Source organism: Lutra lutra, chromosome 7 (genome assembly GCF_902655055.1).
Source record: "Lutra lutra chromosome 7, mLutLut1.2, whole genome shotgun sequence".
Lineage (NCBI taxonomy): Eukaryota > Metazoa > Chordata > Mammalia > Carnivora > Mustelidae > Lutra > Lutra lutra.
Genome location: NC_062284.1, coordinates 22,092,884 through 22,117,690, shown reverse-complemented (window position 1 = coordinate 22,117,690; position 24,807 = coordinate 22,092,884). Strand labels below are relative to the sequence as shown.

The following is a 24,807-nucleotide window of genomic DNA, read 5'->3' as shown; positions in this document are numbered from 1 at the left end:
TGAACTAGATGACTTCCTAAGAAATTCTTGGAAAAATACCAAAAATGATCTCAGGGGAAATTGAAAATGCAAACATAACAATTTTCATTAAAAAGTTAGAATAATTTGTCAGTAAGTAAGTTATTCAAACACCAGGCCCAAATACTTACATGGAGAAAACTTTACCAAATCTTTAAGAAATGCATAAATGCTGGGGCGCCTGGGTGGCTCAGTGGGATAAAGCCTTTGCCTTCAGCTCAGGTCATGGTCCCAGGGTCCTGGGATCAAGCCCCGCATAGGGCTCCCTGCTCGGTGGGGAGCCTGCTTCCCCCTCTCTCTCTGCCTGCTTCTCTGCCTACTTGTGATCTTCAAATAAATGAAATCTTAAAAAAAAAAGAAAGAAATGCATAAATGCTATATTTAAGCCATTCAGAGCACAGTAAAAAAATGAAATTTTCTTAATGAAACAAACAAAATTTATAATTATTTCAACCAGATAGCACAAAAAGATACATATCCATCTTTATCATGAATATTAATGTAAATGTCCTAAATAAAATATTAGAAACAGAAGTCAGAGTATAGCATTCATTATTCCAACAATACCAGAATGGCTTAATGCTGCAAAACCAATTTGTCTAATTTATTATGTATTCAAATGATGTATTATATTAAATAAAAAAATGAAAAAAGTTATCTCTACAAATTCCAAAAAGATATTTTAGTAACCTTCAACATTTATTCTTGGTGTTTAAAAAATCGATTTTTTAAAGAAATCAGGACTGATGAAATATATATATCAACCTCAAATCCATTATTATAATTATTATATTACAATACACTGAAGCTTTCCCATTAAGGTCAGGACCCAGATTAGGATATCAGGCACCATTACGGCTATTAAACATTGCTATAAGAGCAATAGCTGAAAAATTTAGGAAGAAAGAAGACATGTGGAAACTGGAAAGGAAGAGGGAAAGTTATCTTTGATTGCAATTAGAATGATTGTATACCTGGATAACCTAAGTAATCAACAGATATAAGATAAGTAAAAAGAATTTGATAAAGGAGCTGGGTAAAAGATATTATATATATATATATATATATAATTTTTATATGGATGGAAATATATATATACATATAGATATATATATATATGTCCATCTGCACACAACACTTGTAAGTGATACCAAGGACAACAGAAAGAATTATCCAGCATTAGAATAAGAAATCCAAGACCTTTATGAGGAAAATTGTAAAGTGCTACTGAGGGACTTAAAAGAAGTCTGAAACTGAAACAAATGGAAAACTGTACAGTGATGTTGAAGTGAAAGAGACAGTAATCAGATGTCAATTACATTAAGCTGTATTTGAAAGCCAATAAAAGTACCATTAGGATTTTTCCTTTGGAACCAGAGAAGTTGATTCTAGATTTGAAAGAGGAAAATGGAAAAGGAAAGTAGTAGGAAAATTCTGGATATGAAAAATTATGAGGGTAGAATACCCATTCAGATATTAAACTATATTATAAATATACACTTAATAAAAGAATGTGCTACTGGTACATAAATAAAGAAATCCACAGAATATAATTAAAAGTCCATAAATACCGGGGCGCCTGGGTGGCTCAGTGGGTTAAGCTGCTGCCTTCAGCTCGGGTCATGATCTCAGGGTCCTGGGATCGAGCCCCGCATCGGGCTCTCTGCTCGGCGGGGAGCCTGCTTCCTCCTCTCTCTCTGCCTGCCTCTCTGCCTGCTTGTGATCTCTGTCTGTCAAATAAATAAATAAAATCTTAAAAAAAAAAGTCCATAAATACAGCACAATATATGAAGGCATTTAGTCAGTTATGGCAACATTTTAAATAAGTTAGAAAAAAATATAATCTTCAAAATATAATGTTGATAATTTGTACCTATATGGAAAAAAAAGTTAGGGCCCTAGTTGACATGGGGCACAAATCCTAAATAATCTAACTTTGCTATCCTAAGAGAGAAAACATAAAAATACTAGAAAAGCAATGACATTTCTGACAAAGAAGTAGAATAGGGAAGGATCTTAACCTATTACACAACAATGAACCTATGAAAGTATTGATAAATCTGATATTTAAATGAATATGATATATTCTGCTTAAAATAGATAATTAAAAAGAGAAATGAAAAACAGAAGCGTAATATTTGCAACTTAAATGATGGTAAAAGAGTGATATATATAGTCCCATAATATATAAAGATTACCAATAAATCAATGAGAACAAAGACCAAATGCTCAATAAAAGTGAACAAAAAAATAATAAAATATTAAAGTACATAGTAAGAGAACACAAAACAACTACTGTGCTTCTTTTATCAGTTAAAGATGCAGACTAAAACCAGTAATATACATTTTTTGCTTATCAGATTTGATAAACAATTGGAGAAATTATGGTTTATACATTGGTGGTAGGAGTGCAATTTGGCATAACCAATGTAAAAAACAATAAGGTCCTGTCTAATCAGAATTTAAAAGTTCACATATTCTTTGACTAACACATATATTTTTAATAAACTTGCACCTGACTAAATGAGGTATGAACATGATTATTTTTTGCAACATTGTAATAGAAACATACCAGTGATGCATATATAGCTATCAATAGAGAGCTGTTGGCTTAAAGTGCAGAGAATCCATGTGATTTAATATGAAGCAAATTAAAGGACGAAGCTCTACATATACTGCAAAGGGATGAAACAAGTAAAAACCAAAACGAGAAGGTACAAAACAGCGCATCTGGTGTGAGCACACATGCTTATAAATTTGAAGACCCAAGAAACCAATTTCTGATGTTGCTTCCTAGGAAAAAAACAGGCTGGGAAACAAGTGGGGATGATGACCTTCTTCTTACTACAGACCTGATTTAAAAAAAAGAAAAGAAAAGAAAGAAAAGAAATTGCACCATGCAAATGGTTCTCAGTTTAAAATTAATAAGTAAAATGGCTATTGGAAAACTCAGAGGAGAAAAATATAAGAAACATGATGAATGCTCACAATGCTTGGGGTTTATGACTATCTTTCATTAGTTCTACTGCACCCACTGCTGTTTATTTCTCAGTGTACATGAGTCTATCATGGTAATGCATGAAGAGAAGAGAATCTTCAGCAAGAGGCCGAGATGGAAGAATCGGGTATGTGAAGGGTCAAAAGAGCATGGGAAGAAATGAGGACAGAAGTGAGGCCAGAAGGAGCATAAGCATGAGAAAGTTTGGCAGCTCAGGCAGGGTACCCAGCCACATCAAATATTTTGGAATTTGCTCTAAAAGTCTCTAAAGTGTTCTAAGTACATAATGACAATGTCAGATTTAGTTTTTAAAGGACATTCTTTAAAAAAATACTTTATTTATTTGAGAGAGAGAGTGAGAGAGAGAGAGCACAAGCAGGGGGAGGAGCAGAGGGAGAGGGAGAAGCAGACTCCCCACTGAGCAAGGAGCAGGATGTGGGGCTCAATCCTGGGACTCCAAGATCATGACCTGAGCCAAAGGCAGAGGCTTAATCCACTGAGCTACCCAGGTGCCCCTAAAGAACATTCTTAATGAAAAAAGAAAAAAAAAGAAAAACAAACAAAAACAGACTAGAGGGAAATATTTATAATATGGGTAAGAAAAAAACTAGTTGTTAACCAGAAAACAAAACAAAACAAAACAAAAAAACAACTGAATCCTGGAAAAATGACACAAAACTGAGAGATAAACACTAAACGGCCTAAAATTTAATATACTACCTTGACATCTTTGAACTTCATGGGGCCCCAAATGTCTATCTGTAGCTTCTTCCCCTGCTTTCCCTTGAGAGGCCCCCCCACCCAGTAGGGAAAGTCTCCTAACCTGGCTAATTCCCATTTCCGCTGGACCAGATGCAGTCCACCTGGTCCTCACCCTACTGGCCTTCACTTCCCCGCCAGCCCATGAAATTATTCAAACAAGTTAATTGCATCCTCTAGAAAGCCTGTCTCCCGCAGGTCCCCTGCATGGTATTCAGTGTCTTCCTCTCTAAGACCATGAGCATATGTGAATAATAACCTGCTAAGAATCTCCTCTGCCCAGTGTCAGGTGTCATCTGTCTCATCCTATTTAGGACAGAGGATCCTCCCTCCCTCATTTCCCACTTTTCAGACTGTACTCTTTGGAATGAAGTGACTGTAAATAAGCTCACACTTAAGTGTGAGTATACAGGTGATCAGAACCATTACTTCATTTGTAATGTGAGAAACATTTACTGGAACAGTAACAAGGTGGGATATTTTACGCAACAGATTCACAAAATTATGAACAAATGATTGTAAACTGATGGCAATAGTTCGGCTGGGCGTATAAATTCAATGATTTTTTTCTTGTGGTATCTCTAATTTCTCTTCTATTTATCTTGTAGAAACACTGACTTAGATGCACTGTTGATAACAGAAAAAAAATGGATAGGGCTTAGAGGTTGACTAGTAAGACAATAGTTTGATGAATTTTGGTAAAAACACCTGTATTTGATTCTTGTGAATTGGCTCATTCATCATCATTTCCAAACTTCTTATATGTTTTCCTGTACTACAGAGGTTGGAAAGCTCAAAACTGTATTTGCTAAGCTCCGTTGATTACAAGCATAACTTAAGTCTGTGAATTAAATGTGCTCATGTGTGATTTGACTTTGTATCTACGTTAAGTGGGATAGAGGCAACATGAAGCACCATTAAAATATTTAATTTTTAGAACATTATTAGATTTATAGAAACAATTGAGAAGATAGTACAAAGCTCCCACAATACCCTCATACTCAGTCTCTTACATTTGTAACAGTTAATGAACCAATCAATGTTTCTTCTTCTTCTTCCTCCTCCCCTCCTCTTCCTCCTCCTCCTTCTTCTTCTCCTCCCCTCCTCCCCCTCCTCCTCTTCCTCCTTCTTCTTCTTCTTGTTATTATTATTATTATTATAGTTTACTGAGATTTCCTCAGTTTTCATAGAATGCCTTCTTTTTCAGGAACTGCCAAAGTTTTAGTGTTTAGTATTTAACAGCATGACTGACCAAGGTCCAAGATGTGGAGTTAGCATGTTCAAGAAACTGAAGGGCGAATCACTCTATAGACTTACTATATAGTGTGTGGTGAGAAGAACTCACACTTTAGAATAGAAAACCGATCTACACACAGCCATTGCTTGGTGTTCTGAAGTACAGTGTGAATTAGCCACCTTCAACTCTTTGGTGTGTCAGGGATCTTGTTTTCAACCTCCAGCTCTTCCACCCCAACCTGTGTCATGAGGTCTGGAATTTTTTTCTCCAGGTCATCAATGCAACTGCTCAAGTCATCAATTCTTCCAATGACCTGGTCAGACACGGTCTGAAATTTATCTTGCATCTGTTGCAGGAGTGTCTGAACCACTGAGGGGAGATCCTGTAAGGTCTTGGGGTCATTCTCAGCCATATCCCCAGTTCCCAGCTTGAGAGCAAATTCCAGAATGTCCTTTTCTGTTTTAGAATTTTGTTCAGGATCCCACTTTACATTTACTTGTCATTTTTCCTTGGGTTCATTCTTTCTCTCTTTCTTTCTTTCTTTCCCTCTTCTTTTCTTTCTTTCTTTTTTTCTTTCTTTCATGTTGTGTTAGTCACCATTAGTCATCATTAGTTTTTGATGTAGTGTTTCATGATTCATTGTGTATAATACCTAGTGCTCCATGCAATATGTGCCCTCCTTAATACCCAACACCAGGCTATCCCACCCCCCACCCACCCCCTCCCTTCTAAAACCCTCAGTTTGTTTCTCAGATAAATGGATGAAAGACCTCAGTGTGAGACAGGAATCCATCAGAATCCTAGAGGAGAACACAGGCAGTAACCTCTTAGACATCAGCCACAGAAACATCTTTCAAGACATGTTTCCAAAGGCAAGGGAAACAAAGCAAAAATGAACTTTTGGAACTTCATCAAGATAAAAAGCTTCTGCACAGCAAAGGAAACAGTCAACAAAACAAAGAGACAACCCTTGGGATTTTTCTTGGCTGTGGCATAATTCTCAGACTTTCCTTGTTTTTAATGATCTTGACAGATTTGAGGAGCGTTGGTGAATTATATTGTAGGATGTCCCTCAAATGGAATTGTCTGAATTTTTTCCTCATGATTATACTGGGTTTGTAGGTTATTGGGGGGAAAACTGCAGAGGTAAAGTGACATATTCATCTCTTCCTATCACGGATACATACTGTCGACATTACCTATCACTGTCAGTGTTGACCTTGAATACGGGGTTGGGGTAGTTTGTCAGGTTTCTCCACTGTAAACTTTATGTCTCTTTCCCACTTTTCATACTATACTATTTGGAATGAAGTCACTGTAAATGAGGTCACATTTAAGGAATGGGGCTTTAAGCACTTCAAAATGGTTTCTCCACTCCAAAAATCCCCTCTGCTTCATCTGTTCAACTGCTCCATACTCCTGAGCCCCTGACAGTACCTGATCCTTTTATTAACTCTATAACTTTTCATTTTCCAGAATGTTAAAATTGGTATCAGATTATACTTATCCTTCTCAATTTGGCTTTTTTAATATAGCTATATGCATTTGATGTCCATCCATGTCTTTTCTTGAATTGATAGCTCAGAAAGAAAGAAAGAAAGAACAAAAGAGAGAAAGAATGAACCCAAGGAAAAATGACAAGTAAATGTAAAGTGGGATCCTGAACAAAATTCTAAAACATACATACCCCTGGTTTTGAAGTAAGGACATTGATTGTCTCAGAATGAGTGAAGAAGTGTTACTTCTGCTTATTTTCTGGAAGAGAATGTAGAGATTGGATATCTCTTCTTTCTCAAATGTTTGACAGAATATGTCAGTGAAGCATATTTGGTTCTGGTGCTTTTGTTTTTGAAAGATTATTAGTTATTGATGCAATTTATTTAATAAATAAAGACTTTTTATGCTGTGACTTTTGGTAGCTTGTGTCTTTCAAATAAATGGTCATTTCACCCAAATTATCAAATTTATGGGTATAGAGTGGTTCATTAGATTTATTTACAATTTTCTTTTAATATCCAAAGGATCAGCACCTTCAACTTTTTTTTTTTTTTTTTTTGGAAAGACAGACTGCCACATGCAGTGCCTCATTTGGATGTGTCTGGAATCTTGGAAACTTGACTGCTCTACTGTTTTCCTACAAATGGACCTGGAGAGATTGTTTGGAGAGTCTACCAGGCAAGTGCAGATGCTCCCATACCTTGACTGAGGAAAATGGTCCTCCTGTATTGAGGAAGGTTGTTCTCTTGGGCCAAGCACTCAGCTTCAGGAGGAGAAGTGAGGGAGAAAGGGGACACCTACCCAGCCAGCTAGACCAGCCAAGTCAACACTGGTGATCAATGAAGTGACAGATATCACAGCCAGATCAACCTCACATCCTTAACTAACTTTTAACTACTGGTATTGGTAATTTTTGTCTTCTATTGTTTCTTGGTTTGCCTCACTGGAATTTTATCAATTATACTGATATTTTCAAAGAATCTGTTTTTTATTTTTTTCCCTATCATTTTCCTGTTTTCACATCCATTGATTTCTGTTTTATTTCCTTTCTTCTGATTGTTTGAGGCCTAAATGTCTCTTCTGTCTGTAGTTTATTATGGTGAAAGATTAAATTATTGGTATTGATCTTTTCTAATAAATACATTGAATGCTGTAAGTTTTCCTCTGCGCATTGCTTTGCTGTATCTCATGCAATGTTACAATTTGCCTTTTCATTTTTTTTAAAGATTTTATTTATTTCACAGAGATAGAGATAGAGAGAGCACAACCACAAGCAGGGGGAACAGCAGGCAGAGGGAGAAGGAGAAGTAGGCTCCCTGAGCAGGGGCCCCAATGTGGGGCTCAATCCCAGGACCCTCAGATCATAACATGAGCCAAAGGTTTAACCAACCAACCAACTTAAACAACCAACCCAGCTGCCCCTGCATTTTCATTTTTAATTGGGTCAAATTTTTTTTTAAGTTTATCTTCACAATCCTTCTTGACCCATATGTTATTGAGAAGTCAATTTATAGATATTTTCAGATTTTTGAGCCATATATGTTAACAATTTCTAGTTTAATTCCATTATCATTTGAGTTCATACTATATAATTTGTATTTGTTTAAAAGTATTAAGTGTATTTTATGGTCCAAAATATGGTCTATGTTGATGAATCTTTCATGGCAGTTTAAGAAAATGTGTATTCTGTTATAGTTTAATGGAGTAGCCTATAAATGTTTAGATTCTGTTGATTGATGGTACTGTTCAGTTCCACAATATTCTTACTAATTTTCTTCCTTTTCATTTACCAATCATGGATAAGGGCGTTGAAGTCCCCAACTCTAAGTATTAATTCATCTATTTCTATTTGTTGTTCTATCAAGTTTTGTCACATGTATCTTAACACTCTTTTATAAATACATACAATGAGTATTATTATATCTTCTTGGAGACTGGGCCTCTTTTACCATTAAGTAATTATCTTACATTATTCTTGATAGTTTTCCTTGTCCTGAGGTCTTTAATTAACTTGTCTTAAATTAATTTACCCTAGATTTATTTTGATTAGTGTTAGCATATTAGGTCTTTCTCCTTCCATTCAGAGGGCTTTTTTCCCGTTCATTTTTAAAACGGTGAAATACACATAACACAGAATTTACCTTCATAACCGTTTGTAAGTATACAGTTCAGTAGTGTTAAATATGTTCTTAAATTTGTGCAACCATCACCACCATCTATCTTCATAATTCTTTTCCTTTTGCATAATTGAAACTCTAAACACACTGAACAATAACTCCATTCCTCTCCCTCTCAGGCTTCTGGCAAACACCATGATCCTTTCTGTCTCTATGAAAATGACCACTCTAAGTACCTCATATAAATGGAATCATATAATATTTATCTTTTTGTGACTGACATATTTTACTTCACATAATGTCTTCAAAGTTTATCCATATTATATGATTCAGAATTTCCATTTTAAAACTGAGTACTATTTCATTGTAAATATATCCCACATTTTTCATTCATCCATCTGTCTATGGACACTTGGGTTGCTTCCATACTTTAGCTATTCTGAATAATACTGCTATGAACTTACAAACATCTCTTTGAGACACTACTTTCAAACCTTTTGGGTATACACCTAAAAGTGAGATTGCTGAATCACACGTTAATTCTATTTTTATTTTTTTAAAGAACCACAATTAATGTGTTCCACGGCAGCTGTGCCATTTTATATTCCTACCAAAATTGCACAAAAGATTCAATTCCTCACATCCTCACCAACGCTTCTTTTTTTCCTGTTTTTCTTCATCAGAGCCATCTAAGTTGTCCTTTTATTTATCTCTATTGGTAAATTCATTTATAAGGCTTCAAGTTATGTCTAGTGGCCTTTCATCTTGCAGGAGTCCCTTGAGCAATTCTCTAGTGGTAACAAAATTCCCTCCGCTTTTGTTTATTTGGAAACGTCTCAAATTTCCCCTTATTTTTGAAGGGTAGTTTGGTTGCAGGGTTGCAGGATTCTTGTCTCAGGCAGTCGAAGAATAAATCTCATGGACAAATGGATGAAATGAAGTGAAAGTTTATTAAGTAAAGATGAGAACAAAAAGGAAAGGGAAAAAAGCTCTCCAGAGTGAAAAGTGTCCTGAATGGATTAGCACTGAGGGTTTTATGGTTGGTCTTTTATAGAAAACTGATCGGGTATTAAGGAGGGCAGTATTGCATGGAACACTGGATGTGGTGCATAAACAACGAATCTTGGGACATTGAAAAAAATAATAAAATTAAGATGTTAAAAAAAAAAGAAAAGAAAACTGATCAGGGAAACTGATAAATATTTAGTCAATAACATGTCAAAGGTACTGAATTTGTAAGTATCATGAGAATATCCTGTCTATATTTAGAAAGAACGAGGTGGATGTTAGGTTCCCTTCTCTCTGGTTAATAGCTTGTCTATAAGGTTTCTTCACATCTGGGATTTCTATAAGCCTGATTAGTAGCCCCCTTCCCAAAGGGGAAAAAAGAGAAAAATGAAGGTGAAAGAACAAAGAGTGCCAGTCTTTTAAATGCCATGGAGCAACCTTCAGTCAGAGAAGGAGGGGCTTGCAACAAATGGGGTCCATGCAACAACAATGTCCTCCACCTCTCTGTTTGCAGCTCTGTGATCAGAAGCACCAATACCAGCACTGATTCCTGACATTTGGAAGAACTTTTTGCCTATCCTGGCTCCCCTAAGGTTGCCCTAGGACCACCTGCACAGTTGCCTGCATGAGGGTTGAGTTCTACTATGAGTGGAAATGGACTGAAATTAACTGCCATTTACCATTCAAATCTTCCCCTGGAAGTTGAAACTTTCAGTACATTCCAGAGTTCCAAATCAGTTACATCGGACAGATTCTGCAGGATAGTTGTTGTCCAGGCGGGGAGAGGGATTCTTGGCGCTTCATACTTTGCCATCTTCCTCCACCCGTTTAGTGTAATGTGTCTGTATCTTCAAACTTAAAAGGGGTATGTTGTGTAAAATATATAATTGGATATTTTTAATCCCGTATGACAATCTTTGTCCTTCAATTGGCATACTAAGATATTTCACATTTAATATGATTGTTGATATTATTGGATTGATAACTACCATGTTTAGAACAGTTTTCTGTTTATTATAGTTCTTTCTGTTTTTTTCTTCTTTTGCTCCTATCTAGTTTTAATTTTGCATGCACATAATTAAATTTTTCTTCTCTCTTTGCATAGGTTATACTTTAAAAAAATTTAGTGATTGCCCTATAATTTGCAATATATATTTACAACTAATGTAAATTTATATAACATGATACCTCTTCATGGGTAATACAGTAATTATAAAAGAATATTCTTAATTCCTCCCTGCCTCTTTTATAAAATTGCTGTCATTTATTTCCCTTATTGTATCATGTAATCACACAGTACACTGTTCTGTTACTGCTATTGTTTTAAACAAGCATTTCTCCATTAGATCAATTAAGGATAATAAAAATAAAAGATTTTATTTTACTTTCATTTATTCCTTCTCCAATCTGTTTTCTGATCTTTTGAAAATGTAGATTCAAGTTTCCAGGCTATGATTTTCCTTCTCTGTGTAGATCTTCTTTTCTTGTAGGTGATGAATTCCTATCATTTTTTGGTTTTCTGGTAAAGTCTGTATTTCTAATTCTCTTTTGAAAAATGATTTTTTGGATATAGATTCTAGATTTGAAGGGGGGTTTCTTTTAATATATTGAGTATGATATGCCTGGATGCAGAGTCTTTGTTATTTATCCTACTTTGTATTCTCTGAGGTTCCTAGATCTGTGGTTTGATGCCTGCCATTAATTCTGAAAAGTTCTTATCCATTATTGTTTCTAATATTTATTCTACTCCATTCCTTCTTTTTTCTCTTGATATTTCATTATGCATGTTACATCTTTTGAAATTATTCCAAAGTTCTTGGATATTCTGCTATGGTTTTTTTTTTTTTTATTCTTTTTTTGTTCTCTTTGCATTTTAATTTGGGAAGTTTCTATTGACACATTTTTAGGCTCACTGATTCTTTCTTTGGCTGTTTCCAGTCTGCTCATTAGCTTATTAAAGGTATTCTTTATTTCTGCCACTGTTTTATTTTTTCAAACATTTTCTTTTGATTCTTTCTTAGAGCTTTCAGTCTCTTTTAACTTTATTCATCTGTTCTTAAATATTGTTTACTTTTTTCCTATTATTATCCTTAGCAAATTAATTATAATTATTTTAAATTCCCTCTCTGATAAGTCCAAAATCTATGTCAGGTGTGAGTTTTATTCAGATTTGCTTTTAATATAAGGTTTTAAGTTAATCTGACTAGAAGTGTTTCATGTTTTCTATAGCTGTAGATGCTAGTGGTTTTAAATTTGTCTAGTGTTCATGTTTCTGTTTCTCTTGTTGTCTGAGTTTCCTTAAGAACTTTTCAAATAGGGTCTGTCCTTTGCAGCAATTTTAGGTCTTCTAGTTGTAACTCACTGTAAACATATTGAAGCCCTGTTAATGCAATGGTGAGAAGTGAAGGAGAGTCCCTCATGGTTTAACTCCCTCTCTGTTTTTATCACTTAACTCTAGAAAACAAACTGAAGGTTGCTGGAGGGGAGGTGGGTGAGGGGATGAGGTAACTGGGTGATGGGCATTAAGGAGGGCACTTGAAGTAATGAGCACTGGGTGTTACATGCAACTAAATAGTCACTAAATTCTATCCCTGAAACTAATAATACAGGATATGTTAACTAAATCAATCTTTTAAAAAGGGGGCTAGGGGGAAGAAGGGCAGGAGAGAAGTGTTCTATAATCTTGTGATTAAATTTCAAGGTTTTCTTAGTGGACCTGAGTCCTTAGGCACTGATCATCACATTTTTTAAGTGAGATAGAAGGCCATGAGCCTTTACATATAAGCTGTTTTTGATGCCAGACATCCTGGGGTCATTTAATGAATGAAAATAGAAGAGACTCATTCGGTTGCCCAGATCTATCTTAGGTCTAGAGATAATGGCTTGCCCAGCCCTGCATGAGTCTGAAGGCACAAAGTAAGAACCTCACAATCATCAAGAAAGAAATGAAGTAGTTGTGGAGTTTCCTCACTCCCATTTGACTTCCTTGGAGAAGATATGGCTTGTACAAGACCTGGCACTTTCTTTTTTTTTTCTTTTTTTTGAGAAGATATGGCTTGTACAAGACCTGGCACTTTTGTGTGTGTGTGTCCACAAAGACACACAGGAGATTCTGCTCAATCCTTAAAGTGCACTGTTGATAGTATGAAAATGTGTTTCTAGGGAACTTTCTCAGTGGCTATGACTTTCTCAGATGACCTGGTGCTATATTAATAAAATGTTAAACCCACAAACTCCGCACTAGTCAATAAATAATGCAAGCTGAAATCACTAAATATTATGCCTCCGAGGGCTGTTTCATTGAAATTCACTGATTCAACAATTTTCCAAGGAAGTTCTGCCTCATTCAGCATTCTTACTCTAGAGTTTGCCAGCCTGAATACCAAAGTCCTTCAAGGCCCTTCTTACTGCTGTCACCCTTTCTCAGCACTCAAATGATGGTGATATAAGCCTGGTTCTCAGAGAACTGCAATTGTATTGAGTCCCTAAAGGCTGGTTCATTTCTACTCAGTCTCCAAGTCTGTGGGAGAAAATCAGATATGCTATCTCTGCGCCTGATGAGCAGATTTTGCTTCTCTCTACTCCCACTACAAAGTTTAAAAACACAAATTAAAAAGCTTTAAAAGGCTGACTCAAAGCCCTTCCTTCTGTTAACAATCTCTTAGAGTATTATATTTGGAAGACTTGGTTTCATAATGTATCAGGGCACATATTCTGGAATTTCCAGAGCCAATTCTTCAAAAATGGCTTCTCCATAAAGCCCATGCAAGTTGTGTGCTATCAATATGTCTACTAACACCAAGGTTAAAAATGTCAGCAACCCTTCTTATGTTTCCTTCCAGAATGAGGACAGAGGGTGCTCATCGGACGGATTGTGGGGAGAGGACGGGAAACACGAGCCCAGTTGCATCCTCAGAACAATTGCAGTTGGGACACAAACCACACATTGAAGAAAGTACCCTGATTCAAATTCCTGTAGTATCACACGTTTCTTTGGGTGGTGTGTGTCCCCAGGCACAAAGTTGTTTCATACTGACACCTAGGCATCTCTCCTGTATGTGCTATCCTTGACTAGGGAGCAAGGAGAGAGTTTCGGAGCAGGTTTGTATACTCCAAGCAGGTCTGATTCCCCATAAATCTGTATGTTGGTCTCCACACTTGCTTCTTTCCACTTCCATAGTCAATGGTGATTTATAAGTATCCTTCTGAATGAATTTGTGGTATTGAGGAAAGACCTGGGGACATCAAATTAAAAAAAAATAGGGGCCAAAGTAAGTCTTGAGCCTTTCCTTGTTAGTCATGAGTTTGGGGGCAGAGAGATCATTTAACTTAACACTTTCTCACCACTAAAGGGGGAATCACTGATAACATCTACACATGGATGTAGTCAGAGGAGATAATGGGTATTTGCAAATAATTGTAGATGTCAAGGAAAACATAATGTACACCTATTCTGCCTTTCATTCCTTCTTCACTACGTTATATGTTTCTTATAACTTTAATTATGCAAGCTACAAGGGACAAGACTTCTATCAAACTAATTCAAGACTGACTTCTGGTGGGATATTATATACAAAACAATGGGTAAATGGTTGCAGGCATGGATGCAAGGAACAGTACAGCTGCTTAAGGCAGAATGGAACTCCAGGTTGTGGCCACCTCTCAAGGCTGATGGTCAGCAGAATGAATTTGATGTTGGCATCTAGAACAATTCTTAGTCCATCAAAATCCTTTATCAAAATGCTAAAGTGTTTGTGCAGAAGGCTAATTTCTTCCTAGGACAAGTTTTTTGCATTACATTTCACAAAAAGTTCTGTTTCAGATCAAGACTAAAATGAGCTTTCATGTATAAATATTTGCCAAGTATCTAAAGCTCTGTTAGTATCTGTTAAAAGGCAAAAGTCTGCACTAGCCTTTTAATATTTATTTGCTCTTTGAGTCTGGAGGAAGTCATATTGCCCAAGCAAAACATTTAGGACTTTTTGAACCACCTAATGGACGGCACCAGGCCAGCTCCAATCTAGAAGGGATACTTGATTTCATGAGCTCAGTGTGCTAATTTGTAAAGGAGGATAGAACCTCCTTTGCCCTAGAATGATCGGAAGGCAGACCTTGGCAGGACTCCCCACCCCCACCCCTATGTGAAACCCCTGCCTTGGGTTGAGAAGGGACTGGCCATTTCTAGCTAAAGGTCAGGCTATCTTAGACATCGAGTTAAGAGATCCATCATTTCTGGTTGCAAGTTTTGAGGTTATTTTCTTCTTCCCTTGGGGACAGTGAGAGGTAAATTTCAGTGAAAAAATATAAACATTTTGTAATTTGAAATATTGGCTTCTATCGTCTTTATGCTAGTTCTGTGGGACGTGTTCTCTTAAGATCTTAATTTAAGAGTAAAGTTGCAGATCCCAGCTCAGTTCACAGGGACCAGTTAACTCTGCCTGCATGTAACAAGCAAATTATAAAAATTATCCAGAAGATAAAAGGTGCAATATACAGACAATCAAGCCCCAAGATGCCATGACCCCCAGACTAGCGGAAGTAGAGCAATGAAAGCAGCACGATCCCCCTGCCCACCCAAAGAGAGGATTTTGAGGTGTCAAAGCCTTGGGCAGCATACTATGGCCTGCTCCATGCCATTAAGTCATTCACTGAGGAGTTCTTGAACCTCACCCCATACCTACAGCTTACAGCCCAGCCCTGGGCCTGAAATGTACCAATTACTCATCCTTATCCTCCAGGGGTTCCCACTCTGGCTTTTGAGAGAGAAGACCTTAGAAAACAATCATCTTATCACAGTGAGGAAACTTGAGTTTGAGGAGTTGTCATTAAATATTCATGTTGTCACTGGCTATATATTTAATCTCCCTGATCCTCAGTTGTTTATTTTTTATCCTTGCCTTTCACTGCAATGAGTGCATCTTACTGTTTCTAAAGCATAAGAATTCTGTTTCCAAATGAAGATTAACTCAGAAAATGCATATGCATATTTGCATAAATTTATATACCTATGCACATGTACACAAATACATACATATCATATGTGTATATGTTCACACATGTATATATATTCATACATTCACACGTGTAGATACACAAAGACGCATGCATATAAAAAGCACAACTGCTTTGGTTGAAACTTATTCCCTGTCTCCAGTCTAGCTTTCATGGTGACCCCAGGAACTTTCACAAAATTCTTAGGCTCCACCCAACTCTGCTAAAATTGCCAAGCTTTACAATTCAAAGTCAAAGGCCTGTCTCCACCAACGATATTGCCAATAAATCTGAAAGCGCAGACCTTCACATGAATCAATACTATTTAAACCAAAATCTCTTGAAGGAAAAGGGACAATTTTTTAAAATTTTATTTTTAGGAATTAAATTTGGCAAAAAGCAAACTTCCTTTAAGAACCATGAGAGTTAACATGGGGGGTTTGGAGGGTAGGAAAAGAATAAATGAAACAAGATGGGATCAGGAAGGAGACAAACCATTAGTGACTGTTAATCTCACAAAACAAACTGAGGGTTGCAAGGGGGAGGGGGTTAGGAGAGAGGAGTGGGGTTATGGACATTGGGAAGGGTATGTGCTATGGTGAGTGCTGTGAAGTGTGTAAACCTGGCGATTCACAGACCTGTACCTCTGGGGATAAAAATACAGTATATGTTTATTAAAAAATTAAAAAATTTTTAAAATTTAAAAAAAAAGAACGATGAGAAGAGTTCAGTGAGTGTGGGTCTTAGATACTCCAAACCTTTAGGACATTTAGACCACCCAAAATATCTTTGGAGTGGAGAGTCTATGTTTTAAGCACTTTTTGTCACAAATAAACTCTAGTTTTCTGTGCTTTCTGCCTTTGGGCAAGTTGCTTAACTTCCATAAGCTTCAGTTTCCTTGGGAGTAAAGCAAGAATAAAGAGAACACCCATCTCATGAGGTTTTGCTGAGGATTGTACAAAATGACCCATGGAGAGGACTTAGATGAACATAATGTTGTCATTTTTACAAGTTTCTACTCTTGCTGTGGCAGAAGGACTAGAGTTAGCAGCACTGGCAACAGTCATAAAAACATTTTTGGAGGACAGTAAATGTGACTTGGTGACCTTTGAACTTTAGGGGGCATAAGAGAAAGAAGGAAGCATTCAAGCCAGATGGAAGACATGTTATGGGATATGGAAGCATGTGGTGATGAAACAAAAGCTCATCAAATGAAAGGAGGGGCATTAAGCACTCACTATGTGATACTAGTGGCTTAAAGCCAGGTGAAGACCTTGGGACAGGTATGGTAGGCGAGCCGAGCATTTAGAAATTGATGGGTCTTTGGATATGTAGGAGGTAGTATTGTGGGAGGGGAAAAGTGACTAAAATCAAAGCTCCTGATGATCACAGAACTCATAGGACTAGAGAAGTTTACACTATGAAAGGGAGAGCTTATAGTTGAGATCAGGGAGAAGATGAGAGGGGTTTGAGGGACATGTGGAGGGCTGATAAGGGGCATACAGAATGTAGAGCCTGATCTCTAAGTGGGGTAAGAGCTTTGCTATGCTGAGTTCGGGACTAAGTGAATGAAGGCAGTAGTCTCACCCAGACTTGCAATGAGTAAGCAAATAAATGGCTCAAAAGAAACAGTGATTAGATTTCCTTAGTTCTCTGCTGGGTGGGCACCTTCTGGTAAAATTGATGACAGTTTCTGTCAACTTTGCATTAAAGGTGTGCCTCACATTATAGCATATCTTAGTGCCAAGCATTCACATACTCCCATCAAAAAGATCAAATAGACTCTCTCTCTCTCTCCCTCTCTCTCTCTCTCTCTCTCTCTCTCTCTCTCACACACACACATACACACACACACACAAACTCCTAGTTGCTACTGTCCTTATTTCTGTAATGATCACGGGGTCATAGCTGATATGTGTCTCAAATAGTTGTGGCTGTTTTCCCAGTTAAACCTAAACTTTAATTCCTGGAGGGTCTGTGTCCTTAGCTGTCCCATCTTTATGAAACTGTTGTTGTTGTCTGCATCTGTTTCCAAAGGATGCCAAACAAATCATCACAAACTGGGTGTCTTAAAACAATAGAAATGTATTCTGTTACACCTCTGGAAGCTATCAGCCCCAAATCAATGTGTCAGCAGTGGCAATTCCTTCTGTAGTTCTTGAATAAGAAACTATCCCATGCCTCTCTCCTAGTTTCTGGTGGTGGCTGACAATCTTTGTCATTCCTTGACTTGTTTCTACACAACTTCAACCTCTCTTCATTGGCACATCTCATTGTGTGTGTGTGTGTGTGTGTGTGTGTGTGTGTCTACATTTCTTCTACACTTCTTATAAGGACGCAAGTCACATTGGATTAGGATTCACCCTAAGTCAGTATGACCTTAACTTGACTATATCTGCAAAGATCCTACTTCCAATTAAGATCACATTCACAGGTACCAGGGTTTAGGATTTCAGCCTATCTTTGTGAGGCACACAACTTAATTCATGAAAGTATTCACTAATATCTACTCTTGGACATGACAGAGACATTCCAGAGCATCCTCTGTGTTCCAGATAGAGTCCTCCCAAATCCTTTGTGTAACAGAAATGCAGCTCCTCCTTAGTAATCAGAATCAATCACCCTGGCCAGGACAGTTAATTCTCTTCTTTATGGCAGAATAAAGAGCCCCAAATAACAGGATACAGCTTCAACTTCAAATTCAATGGATATATCATTGTGTTCTCTGGCAAAAGCATTCCTCCCTTTGGAACTAAAACTTTCAAACCGGCAAAGCACAAAGTTATAGTGGTGGAAGCCAAAATCCTGCAGAAATTATATTAGGCATAATAATGAGAAGAACCATTTCCAATAATGTCTCTTCAATTTCCAGATTGGTGTATTCTGATCATTGGTTGCTATCTCAAAGTATATACCACTTACAGGATGCCATCTCCCAATTGGTGGAATAACTGAGTCTTCTCAGGTCATTCTGACATTATATCAAGCTGTTTCTGAGTGACTAGGAATATAGTAGGATGTATAAATCGGGTATAAACCTATGGCCATAATCCTTTGATTATGAAGTGAATTCCTGGATCAGAAGCAGTGTTGTATGAAATAACTTATTGTGGAGATGGCATTCCACATCTGGAAATGTTAGGGCTGGGAGAAATATTACCAATATGGAAAAAATCATAATTCACATCTGGAAAGTTTTTTGTTTTTTGTTTTTTGTTTTTCCGAAAAGGACAAGGAAGCAATTTAGGGAAATCAGTGTTGTAATATGCTTGCTACCATATGACTGATTCCTCTAGGAGGTCAGTGTTGTTGAGCCCATGCATGGCTTCCATTACTGCAGCCTTAGCCACTTTGTACATGGCATCATGGAGCCTTTCATGACACCCATAGAATGTACCAAATTGCCCACCTAATTACTTCCCTATAGAGGGAAGTTTGACCTTTGATAAACATTCACATAAGACACAAATATGGCATCTTGTTTCCATTCTCAGAGGTCATTTGCATACCGCTTCTCCAATTTCTTTGTCACTCACCATCCAATTCTGTTCTTTCCCATCTAGTCAAAGTACTGTGCATGAATTCGTGTAGATCTCTATTTCTGGCCATTTCTTATACAGACAAAGTGAAAAACTAAATGTACTGTTAAAACTTGTGTCCACTTAGAGAATATCCTTCTCCCTTGTTCTTCAGGGCCACCCTTGAGTGAAGCTGGAGTGTGCAGCATTCTACCTATGGTTGGTGCCAGTGTATCAGGCAGAACCATCTATAAACCTGACTACCATAAGGAATACCCATGAAGTTATACAAGTAAGTTGTGGAAAAAAAGGCAGAGAATTAGGACAGGATGCAGTAGGAGTCTGAGCTAATAGACCATGAAACTTTCTGTACCCTCTAGGCTTGCTCAAATCTATTCTCTTATAAAAAACTTCCACTCAATTGCCTGGTGTGTCAGAGTACACCAAAGTCATGATGAGTAGCTTAGATCACATTGTCTCTGAGTCCCCATTCTGTCTTTACAAAGTTTAGTAGCATATCAATATAAGACCTGATTCTTAAAATTAATAATAATAATAATAATAATAATAATTGTATACAGCATAGAACATGGCTTTGCTCCCAAACCTGGATATTTGTATTTTAATTCTCTCATTTAAGCTTGCCAGAAGTTCCATACAGCATCCCTGTTGGAAACAGACATTTTAATTACCATTATGCTGGTTCATTAGGCCCAAGACACCTGTTCCAGGTCCCACTCGAATCTGGAATTTTGTAGATTATTCAGTAAATGTATTATAACAGCACTTTCAAACATGGTATATGTTGTCTTTAAAGAGACCCATCCTAAATGGTCTATTTTTAAGTGGTAGGCAGTAGAAGAAATAGCAACTTTTCTTTTACTTTGGAGGGAATGCTCCAACATGTTTCAGACCACCTGGTCATTAGAAACTGCTCCAAGGTCTGGGCCCCTGAGATTTCATGTGGGTTATTTCTCATCCTCTGCTACACATGTGTCTTATTAAGACATTTAAAGTTCTTGCTATACCTGCTTGCTAGGTTTGTCATACCAGGGGAGAAGTATGTTCTTCTACAGAAGGCAGAGATTTCTGCACAAGGGGCTATCACAGAGAGCAGGACAGTTTGGCCTCACTGGGTATGGGGCATTGTTGAATCTGGTTTTCATTCTGCCAAACAGCGAACTGAGAACTACTCTAAGGTGCTCAGTTAACCCATTTAGCTTGAATCTCTGTAAATGCTCTCATGGACACAAATTCAGCCTCACCCAGTGCTGAATTTCTCACTCTATGGTTTAGCATTCTTAGAGTCCATGCCCATATACTCACATATGTCTCCAGTGGTTTAAATTAGCAAATATTTCCCTTTTTATCTTCTTCCTTCTTTTCCCTTTCTTTCTGTACATTCCCTTTTCTCTCTCTCCCTCTGTCTCCCCTCCCCCTTTCTCTTAGCATAAACTGTCTCTTCATGGATCAGATTTTATGTTTGTCTCCCTGAATCTGACTTGATATTTGTGACCCTAATTTCAGGTCCCAAGTCAATACCAAGTGATAGGGGCAGTTCTTGTGGATCATAAGCATCACCCCATGTAAATATTAAGGGATTTTTAAATAAGGAAAGGTTCTTCATACAGGGTAAGTGAGCTTCTTCTTCCAGCAAGCGTGGATCAAAGAGTCTTGGGAGTTCAAAGTCCCCAGCTTTCCTTGAATCCACACACATATCCCAATTCCAAGTCTCAGAAGTGCCATCAGTACCACAATCAGAGCCTCACTATACGCAAACGTATAAACGAGTCTGAGAATTCAACTGTCATTGTGATTGTGCAATCCACTTAATTAAACTCTGAGTCCATTTTGCAGTCATATCTGCTCTCCTGCTAATAAAAAAGGAAAAAGATGTTTTGTCTTCTTTTGCTTTGAACATCACTGCAGAAGCTATCTGATTCTCTGATCATGACAGGAGTCAATGGTTTAAAGTCAGTCATGTTGTCTGGGACTGCTTCCCTGCTCAGTTACCATGTGGTTTTCCCATCCCTCCATGTAGGTCTTGTCATTATTGTCCCCACCACAAATGTCAAGTACAGCACCCAAAGCATTTGCTTCAATAGGCATTTCTTCCCTGGCAACCTCAGGTGACAACTGAATCCTAATGTCATTGCTCGTTGTGGATTATTAGAATTCCATTTTCCACTCTGCATTACATTCAAGGTGAAGGGCATAGCCAAATCAATCCTGAAATCCCATATTGGATGTTAGTGATGGGCTCACACTAGCTGTGTGTGTATATAGATATATAGATAAAGATACAGATGATACAGATGTAGATATAGATCTGTGTATATCTATACATACATATATATATATATATATATATATATATAGAGAGAGAGAGAGAGAGAGAGAGAGAGAGAGTGAGTTAACTGGATATTAACTCTACTAAAGTTTTAAAAAATAATTTTAAAAAGTCAAAGGGGTGGGAAAGCTCTGGGGAAGGACACTCATTGTTATTGGAGTTCACGATTTTTTTTTACTATGTTCAGTTAGCCAACATATAGTATATCATTAGTTTTTGATGTGTTGATTAGTTTTTCTTTTGATTAGTTTTTGATGTTTTTGATGTGGTGCTCAACGATTATTTAAGCTTCAAAAATACAGATGGTGGTGAGTATTAAGGAGGGCATATATTGCATGGAGCACTGGGTGTGATGCATAAACAATGAATCTTGGAACACTGAAAAAAAACTAAATTAAATTCAAAAAATTAGAGGCCAAAAAGAGAAATAGTAAGACAGTTTGAAGTCAAACCTCTTATATAAAAAGTCGCTTCTACTAAAGGAGAACTATCTTGTTTAAGTAAAAAAAAAAAAAAAAAAAAAAAAAAAAAAAAGTTTTTAAACACTACTTACTGGATAAAGGAGTATGTTTTGGTCAGTGCAGATTTCCTGACTGTAACCATTAGCTCTACTACCATGCAAACTCATCAATAAGTACTTATTAGTGAGTGCCCTTTTGACTTCATCCCCACCTCAGTGTCTTTGAATGGCATGAGCCATATTCCAGGACAGTAAATATCTGTCCTGGTAGTATCCAGAAGGCTGGATACACCACACACCACATCACCGCCTGTTTGTGGCTGTGTATAGGGACCCTGCTTACATCTAAACTCTAGGATCCTTACTCAACAGTATTGGCTGGATGCAGTCTGTGGTCTTTGTAAGGCCCAAAAGGGCAAACTTGGTTAACTTCTTTATTCAGAAGGAGCAATGTTAATATCGTTAATGTGGCTTGTACCATTAAGGTTATTAAAATTCAAGGACTTAATAGATTTCTCCATCTACTACATCAATGGTAATTATAGGAATTAGCTGAAATGCACTACCATTTAAATGCAATGGAAAAATACTTCGTCTTTTAGAATTCCTCCCTACTGACCCCCACTTTTTTGATACTAAAAGAGTGAGAAAAATGTTATATCTGGGCCATTTTTATTATGTGTGTTTGTGTATCTATATACATCTATATACATATATACAAATGCACACGTATATAATTATATATATATATTTATATATATTGTATATATATTGTATATCTGTATATATATACATATATATATAATTATATATGTGTGTGTTTGTATATATGTATATAGATGTATATGTGTGTGTATATATATGTGTGTGTGTGTGTATGTATATATATATATATATATATATATATATATCCCATATTATGTGCTTCATGAAGCTGGAGGGGTTTTTGTTGTCTGGCCATTTCTGCAGTGTTGGGCTGACAAGTGCTATTCTGTGCCCAATGGATCTAATGGCTTCTCTTATTTGGGTTCAATCCTGCTGTCACCCCTGAAAGCAACTTCTGGTGTCTGGAATATGGTAGCCATGGCTAGAAATGCTTAGGCCATCTATCCATCTTATAATTTACTGGGCTTTTCAGGAATCATCTGGATCATAATTTTTTTTTTCTGATCAGAGAAATTCTAATCTTTTTAGTCATAGAGCAGTTTCCCCAAATCCCTGATCCATTTACTACCAGTCAAGGCATAATCCACAGACTTCTTGATCTTGATCTGTTACATCTTGGTTAACTGAGGAAGAAGAAACTATTTTGTGGAGGCTGAACTAGGACAAGAGACCCACATAAACAAGGAAATAGTTCTGAGGGATTTACTGTCATTGGAAAGCCTAGTCCAGTGGACACAAAAAAGTCACAAAACAACACCTGCTTAGGAGCAGAGCATGGGAACAGAAAATAAGTTGGTGAGAATACCTGAAAATCCAAAGCAGGAAAATCCAAGTGCCTACCAAGTATACATCTTTGAACTGGGCTGCAGTCCCTGGCAAGCACTTGTCAGGAACATGACTGAGTTCTGTGACCTCTCTGACTAAATCCTTCTACTCTTTCCCTTGCTCATTCTGCTTCAGCACCATGGCATCTCCTCTTCCATGAACACTTTGGCTGTGCTCTTACCTCAGGGCTTTTGCATTTGCTGTTCCTCCATCCTGGAAGGTACTTTCCCCCTGATATACAAATGGGTCCTTCCCTGACTTCCTTCACAGCTTTACCTAAAAGTCATCTTCCTACTCATTGGCCTTCCCTAACACGTGATCTCAATTTTTGTATTCCCTCTCCCTGCAGACCAAATGCTATATCTCTTTTCTGTTTTATTTTCCTCTTGAACACTTATCATTATCTAATCCAGTATATATTTTCTTATTGACCTCATTTATGGTGTCTCCTTTACTAGAATGTAAGGTCCATGAGGGAAGGGCGTTTATAGGGTGATGACTTTTGTTCATTGTTAATTGCCCAATGCCTAGAATAGAGCTTGGTACACAGTAGAAGCTAATAAGTATTTATCAAATAAATGCATATAATAATCATGCAAAATCTTATCTTAACAAGATTTGGATTAACACTTTAGTATATGTAGTAGATTGACATATTGGCCCCAGTCCTCCACTCCTATAGGCAAGGATGTCAGACCAGCAGTGTCTTGACTTTGGGCTCATTTCTGGCACTCATTTTGGTCAAGAGAAGGTGGGTGAGAGTGATGGTGCACCAGTTCCATACCCGGGCATTAAGGAAATCTTGCATGTTTCTGTTCAAACATGAGCTTGAGCTTCTGCCACCAGGATGAGAAGTATATGTCCTAACCAGTCTGTTGATCCAAAGAGGAGGAGAAACAGGTGGTGCATACCAAAACATGGCTTAGACAGAGTTGCTCCATAAATCAGAGATTCACGAGAATAAGAGATTGTTGTTCAGGCCCACTGAGTTTGTTACACGACAGGATTGCGACAAAATCTAACTGATCCAAGATGCATCCTTTCCATCATTTTATTACATAGTTACAGAATTGACCATTCTATATGCATTGTTTTTTTAATGATATGTCTTAGGGATCCTCCAATGTCAGTACATATAATCTAACCTTATCATTTTTTTTATATTTATTTATTTGACAGAGAGACACAGCGAGAGAGGGAACACAAGCAGGGGGAGTGAGAGAGGGAGAAGCAGGCTTCCCACCAAGCCAGGAGCCCGATGCGGGGCTCGATCCCAAAACCCCAGGATCATGACCTGAGCCGAAGGCAGACGCTTAACAACTGAGCCACCCAGGTGCCCCAAACCTTATCATTTTTAATGGCA

At 37.3% G+C, this 24,807-nt stretch overlaps 1 protein-coding gene across 1 annotated transcript; it reads right to left on the bottom strand.

Annotated features, from left to right (window-relative positions):
• Positions 1–5,178: 5,178 nt before the first annotated feature.
• LOC125105414 (heat shock factor-binding protein 1-like) lies at positions 5,179–5,437 on the bottom strand. Its single transcript, XM_047738892.1, has one exon. It carries the CDS (start codon positions 5,422–5,424, stop codon positions 5,194–5,196), a length of 231 nt encoding a protein of 76 aa, XP_047594848.1. The 5' UTR covers positions 5,425–5,437; the 3' UTR covers positions 5,179–5,193.
• Positions 5,438–24,807: the final 19,370 nt, after the last annotated feature.

Bases quoted from the DNA above. Each gene is read 5' to 3' on its own strand.
- LOC125105414 (XM_047738892.1), bottom strand. From the start codon at position 5,424: ATGGCTGAGAATGACCCCAAGACCTTACAGGATCTCCCCTCAGTGGTT.